Source organism: Physeter macrocephalus, chromosome 12 (assembly GCF_002837175.3).
Source record: "Physeter macrocephalus isolate SW-GA chromosome 12, ASM283717v5, whole genome shotgun sequence".
NCBI classification, from domain to species: domain Eukaryota; kingdom Metazoa; phylum Chordata; class Mammalia; order Artiodactyla; family Physeteridae; genus Physeter; species Physeter macrocephalus.
In genome coordinates, this window is record NC_041225.1 from 34,246,312 (window position 1) to 34,253,096 (window position 6,785).

Sequence of the window (6,785 nt, forward strand, 5' to 3'; positions counted from 1 at the left end):
CCATGTTGAGAGCCGAAGGCTCCCTGCCAGCTGTCAGCCGGCTTGGTCAGCCCCTCATGTTGGTATGAAAACCAGAGCAGGCCCTCTCTATGATTTTCCCGTATGTCTGGCAAACAGCATAGGGGAATCCTCCGAGATTTTGTTTCTCTAGTACTGGGAGGATGGAGGAGGGGGTTGGTGAAAAGGGGGAGACTCTTGTCGATTTGCTAAATGTCACCATCAACCAAGCACTGGGCTTGAGCCCCTGGTTTCTGCATCATAGAACGTGGTGCAGAGGGCTTGTTTTGTCAGTCTGTCTCTCTGTCAGGTCTCTTATCTTACTGCTGTCCTTCCTCAGACAGTAAGATTAAGGATGCTTTAAATGACCAGGGTGCTGGTACCCCAAAACACCCCTTGATCTGTTAACATTTTCTGTATTTGTGAGGGCGATTCAGAGGGCCCTTGTTACTTTGTTCTACGAATTAGGGGTATTACCCCCTCCTTCTAGGGGAGAAATCTTTTACACGTTATTTTTTTTTTAAAGGAAGGCCAACCAAACCAAACAAATACAACCCCAGTATTTGGGGATAAGTATTTATTCATTAAACAAGATGCAGGTAAATTCCTGTAATCCCATCCACTCAGAATGTCATACGGTTTCTTCTCATGGAAAGAAAACAAAATTTACTCTAATCATTAAAACACATACCCTCATACTCTATGGGGTGCAGTGCAGCTGTGGAACCTCTGGATTCCTGTGGTTGAGTTTTAAGGTCCTGAGCTCCCAATCCAGTTGGTTTTGTCTAAGGCCATTTTAAAGCTCTCATCCTGCCAGGAGACCTTGGTAAACAGTCTGGTTTAGTCTGGCCCTGGTTAGGAAGTCTCCTTGGGCTTGTTGCTGGCTGAAGGATTCCATCAAAGACCCTGGAATGTCTGATGTAGACCTTTGACCTTTAATCCTGCTTTCTTAGCAGCGACTGGATTTTGAGCCCTTTCTTTGACTTTCAGAGGCTTAAGACCCTCTCCTTTCATTCTTTCGGAGAGTCTGGATTCCTGTTCTTTTGGTCGAGCAGAATTGCAGACATTCCTGTGTGTGCCCTCAGAACTCCGAAGTCCCCGGCTTTCTCTCCCCTTTTCACTCTAATTGTTGGTGCTTTGCTGTGCCCCCGCCCTGAGCCCCTGGAGCTGAGTCTCTGGCTTACAGACTAGTCTTGATTTTGCAGACAGCCTTCTAAACCACCTACTCCATAGACGGCCAAAGGATGGTTTGGGCCCCTGTGGGGACCCGAGCTGCTTGGCTGGCACCTGGGGTCTGGGCGTGACTCTACCTTCTGCTAAAACCATCCCTGCCTGCATTTAATGGCAGGAAGGAAGCGTCTGAAGGAGGCTCTGGAGTTTACCCCTCCAACGCCCTTTGTGTTTTTCCTGGGTAATCTTTTTACAGTCTCCCCGCCACCTCTGTGTCCTCTAGACCTGGAGGGATGGAGACACTACGAATTCTTGCTCACTTCCTGCCGTGACCTTCCCAAGGTCATGGGCCTGGGCCGGCCTAACATGTTAGTTTCTTCTGCCTCTTGTCCTTCCGGCACCTTTAAAATGGTGACCACCCTGAGGCTATGCTTCCAGCACCCTGTACTGATTAAATCACACCTGGAATGTTCTGTGCAACTCTGAGAGCCACATATCCCCACATAGACTGTCACAGCTCAAAGTGACCTTCTGTGACCACCTCATTTTAAAGATGGAGGATCTGACGCACAGAGAGGTTAAGTAACTTTTCTGTGGCCACACAGACAATGGCAGACCCAAGGACTAAAACTCGAGTTCCCAGATTCCTAGTCGATCTTTTTCTGCTGCCCACAATTTCATCATTAACCTAAAGCCATGTAACCCACTGGATGGATGGAGAGTGTGAGAGCCAACTAAGATGAGAGTAGAAGGATTGGCAGCAAAGGGGTCAGCACTAGAGGAGGATACAGAGAAACAAAAAAGGAAGAAGCAACTGTCTCCTGGCCTAGTGTATCTAAGGATGCTTGTAACGACCCTATTCCATGAGGAAATCTGGATTCTATTTATTAAATGACATTTAAAGAGAGAAGGATTTTTTTTTTACCCAAAGAAGTTAAAAGAAGTTAGAAGGAGTTTGTAAATTCATTGATGTGAAACCCTCTTTCTCTAGCAGGCTGGGTAAATAAGGTATAACTGTGTGTGCTCAGACCAGTTGGGAAGTAGTTTCCTGTGCGAGGCATTCTGCTAGGTGCCTGGGTTTCAGAATACGGGCAGGGCCCACACTCTCCAGGAGCTGAGAGCCTGTGGGGAAGGCCCGCTCTTTTATTGCTGTGATAAAGCTCACACCCAGGGAGAGTGGGATTTTCCTGGCCAATTCCTGGCTCTCCTGGCCGTTTCCACATTTGCCATTACTCCTAAAATACTATTTCACTTAAAAAAAGTTTCCTAAAGTCTTAAAGCCACTTGGCCTGTTCTGGGATGGCTTCTTTTGGTGAGTGTGGTAAATTCGGGTGTTCGCATTTCTGGTTTGTGTACATCCAGTTTTCCCCTGGGGATAAATAACAGCATAGAGCTTCACTCCTCTCTTGTTCAATGTAAAGGTTGTTCACCCTGGACTTTGGGTTCTAAACCAAGCCATGCAGTTAGTGGCAAGAACAGCAGCTTGGGCATTGGGTGTAACTGGGAACATACCGGCTGTGCTGCCTGGTCTGTTGAATCACTGGGTCTCTCTGAACCTCAGTTTCCTTAGCTGTGAAATGGTCCTTATGTTACACCGTGGCTCCTCCCACACAGATGTTTTTGGAGCGCCTACTGTGTGCAGGCTTCATGCTCAGTCCTTGTTGGCAGCTACGTCCGTACTGAGCCCTGCTGCTTGTGCAGACGTGTGTGGCTCTGGGGGCTGGGAGGTGCGTGGACCTGCCTTTGAAGTCACAAGGCCAGGCTTGGAGCCAGAGTCTGTGACCTTGGGAAGGACTTCCAGCCTGACGGAGCCTTGGCCTTCACGGCGAGTAAAGAAGGGTGATAACGGCCTCCTTAGATAGTGTGTCTGCGAGGCCTGGTTAATTACTAGCTGGCCGAGACTCCCTGTGTACTTGCTTCCGCCTTGATCGTTGCTCTCCTTTCCCACGTCTAGGTGGAAGCCAAGCGGACAATGAGGAAGAGGAGGAGGAGGGGGAAGGGGGGCTGGAACAGCACTGTCCCCCGAACCCCTACCGGATGCACCCCCCGCCCGAAGGATGTTGCACCACGGACGGTGAGATGCCCGCCGGGCTGCGTGCTGAGGGGCCCCGAGGTGTGAGCCCTGCCCGCGTCGCCAGCAGGTCGTGGCCCGGCGGGCCCTCGCGTCCCAGCGGCGCTGGCCACACCACGTGGGGCCCTGTCAGGCTCACAGCCCTCCGTCACTCTTTGGACGGCGTCACCATTAACAAGTGCATTCAGATCCAAAAGTTAATTTTTCTCCATCGGCCGTTTAAAAACCAGAATATCCCAGCTGAGGCCGGCCTCCGCCGTGTTTACATCGGCATTGATGAGTGGGAGTGAGCTCTCACATCTGTGGCTGCTTTACTGTTGAAAAAGCAGATGTAGCAATACGTCATCTCAGGAACTCGGTACAGTCCGCAAGGTTATCCTCATTTCGCTGTTGAGGAGCGAGGCTTGGAGATGCCGGGCGCGGTGGCCCCTTTGTTCAGTGATGGGAGCCTTGCTCTGCGCCCGAGGGTCTGGGAGTGCACTTCCGGTCTGCTGCTTCCCCGCCTGGCAAACTGGCTGAGTGGTGGGAAGTTCACCTGTCCTGTCACCATACCAGTCAAGAGGTGTCACTACTTAGTTGGTCAGTTCATTGAGTAAAATAATTATGGAGCCCCTGCTCTGAAAATATGTAGATAAAAGGTCCAAGAGCTCCCAGTGTAGCAAAGCTGTGTGAGCAGACCCTCTGCACACAGTGCAGAAAGTGCTGGGAGGTTGGGGTCGCCTGGGCCAGCAGGGGTCCGTGGGAGCACGGGAGATGCTCCTAATGCTGGTGGAGAGTTTGGGGAAAGGCCTCCTGGAGGAGCTGGCCCTTTGTATGGGTTTTGGAAGGTCAGCAGGAGTTAGCCAGGAGGCCGAGGGGGCTGGGGGAGTGGGATATTCCCGACAGAAGGACAGCAGGCGCCACGGCTTAGAGGGGTGGGAACACGGTCCATCTGGGGAACTGCTCCTAGTTTATGTAGGTAGGGGCCTGAGGGGTGGCCAGGCAGGGCTTGGATAAGTGATGAGACGCCCGCGGAGGCCCCATGCACCCTCCCTGGGGGCCTGGACTTGACCTTGTGCACGATGGCCGTCAGGGGAGGGAGTCAGCCCTCCCTGGGGCTGCTCTTCCAGGAAAAGGGCAACAGATACAGTAGCTCTTCGTGATGTAGGACTTCTGGTGTCCAAGAGCTAAAAGGCCGCCTATTTAAATAAGAGAATGGCAAACTCTCCGGTGGTCACCACCGTGATTGTCAAAGAATTTCCAGGTGAACACAGTGAACATGGACTGCCCACGGCCTTTCTTCCTCCAGCTCTTCAGAAGGAAGCGGCTGCTGTGCAGACTGGGAGGGGCCTGGGTCCTGGAGGTAAAGACCTGCTGGGCCCTTGACCTCACCTGTGGGAACTGGTTTAACATCCCCAAGACGACGCAGGGGGGCCACCCCAAGCTCCATCCTGACCCCGCTCCCAGCAGCTTTGAGCAAATGACTTGACCTCTCAAATGAGGACTTTCCAGGGCTTCTCCCACCTGGTGCCGTACACAGTGGGTGCCTCTTCCTGCTTCGCCCAGGGGCAGATGCGAGAACTCGGAGCTAGTGCTTTTTTGCGGTACGCGGGCCTCTCACTGTTGTGGCCTCTCCCGTCGCGGAGCACAGGCTCCGGCCGCGCAGGCTCAGCGGCCACGGCTCACGGGCCCAGCCGCTCCGCCGCCTGTGGGATCTTCCCGGACCAGGGCACGAACCCGTGTCCCCTGCATCGGCAGGCGGACTCCCAACCGCTGCGCCACCAGGGAAGCCCAAAAGTTTCCAGCTTACTTTTTTTTTTTGAGAGTCTTCTTAAAGTACCGTAGAGTTTTGCAGGGAAGGCCTTGGGATCATCAGGGTTCACGTTAACTGTCATCGTCCCCGTCGATAACTAAAGATGGAAGGCCACAGGGCATCCGGCTCAATGTGCCTTCAGGGAGAGAGATTCCCGGAAAGGGCCCATCCAAATAAAGCTCAGCTCTTTCCCTCTTCTTCATTTTTCTCCTAAATATTTTTGGACACTGAATTTTTAAATAGGAAATGTATTGAAAAGCTCTGAAATACAAAAAGTTCACGTGTACGGAGTGAGGGTCTCCCTCTGAGGCCACCAGCGTCACCCGGTCCTCAGCCCGTATTCCTGCCACGTGCCCCTGCCTCATACACATGAAATATAGGGTGGAGAAGACATCAACTTACAGTCCCTTATGGGTTTATCTTGTCTACATTTTAATTTACCATCACTGGTCTACCCGTCTTTCCTGCTGAGCTTCATTTTACATTAATGTGTATTATACGGTGACACCGATAGTCATAAAAACAGCATGTGGTTAAGTGTCATGAGGAATGAATTAATTTAATTTTTAAAATTTTTTATTCTTCCTAACCCCTTGATTGTTGTGGACGGTTGTAACTGGCAAGCGAAAAGCATGGAAGGGTAATGTACTTAAGAGTGTGCTCAGAAGTAATTTGAAAGTCCGCCAGGTCCAGCGGCACCGTGGTTGCTGACGAGACCAGACTGTTGTCACCCCTTTGCCCGCGTGGATCCTGGGTCTGTGGGAGCCACTCGCTGGGCAGCGTGTGAGCCTGTCTGTCTCTCCTAGGGTTCTGCCAGGCAGGGAAGGACCTGCGTCTCGTCTCCATCTCCAGCGAGCCCATCGATGTCCCCGCGGGCTTCCTCCTGGTGGGCGCCAAGTCCCCCAGCCTGCCGGACCATCTCCTGGTGTGTGCCGTTGACAAGAGGTTCTTGCCGGACGACGATGGACACAACGCCCTTCTCGGTAAGTTCCTCCTCTGTGGCTCCGGCCGCATGGCGGGTGGGTACAAGGAGAGCCGTTGGTCCCCTTGGGGGACAGGCCACCTTTGAGCCTCTTCGTCAGCATGTCACACAGCCCTGTTTATTCATCACTCTGTGGGCTGTTTCTTTGTGGAATGGAGTGCAAATGAGAGTTTTTTTAAAACCTGACTACCTTCCTGTAGAAAGCCCATCAGTACTAATTCTTCTTGTACACGTATTCGTCAGACCTTTCCTAAGTGCCTACTGGGTCAGGAATGCGGTCCAAACCCTGTCCTAGATGCTCTCGGAAGCCAGCAGACACAAGGCAGGAGGAGAAGAAGGCCGAGCGCGTGGCCCTGCCTCCTGGACAGTCATGTCCTGAGGGACGGCCGGGCACCCTCTACCGTTCTCTCCTTACCCTTCACCAGCCCATCATTCTTATCCTGGCTTAATAGGTGTGCTTGGACCTGTTAATGCACTTGCCCAAGGGCGCACAAGTAAAGGAACAGCGTCAGACTTCAAACAGATCTTCCTGGTTCCAGATTGTACCCTCTGACTACCACACCCCACGGTCCCATACCCGGTCGAGGTCAGCCTAGGGAAGCTGTGGCTTTGATCTTTGGAACCACCGCTGGCCCAGGGGGTACCACCTGCAGTGCAGAGTTGAAACCAAGCGTTATGAAGCCCAGCTCCCCCATTTTTTTTTTTTTTTTTTTTTTTTTTTTTTTTGCGGTACGCGGGCCTCTCACTGTTGTGGCCTCTCCCGTTGGCGAGCA

The 6,785-nt window shown here is 52.3% G+C and overlaps 1 protein-coding gene across 1 annotated transcript in view; it reads left to right on the plus strand.

Moving 5' to 3' along the window:
- Positions 1 to 2: 2 nt before the first annotated feature.
- Positions 3 to 6,785, plus strand: part of LOC114487272 (protein GREB1-like) — a 16,492-nt gene continuing 9,709 nt past the window's right edge. Inside the window, exons 1-3 of the mRNA XM_028496579.1 lie at positions 3 to 45; positions 3,122 to 3,241; positions 5,837 to 6,013. Coding sequence (XP_028352380.1) covers positions 3 to 45; positions 3,122 to 3,241; positions 5,837 to 6,013 — 340 coding nt within the window. The remainder of the gene's footprint in view (positions 46 to 3,121; positions 3,242 to 5,836; positions 6,014 to 6,785) is intronic.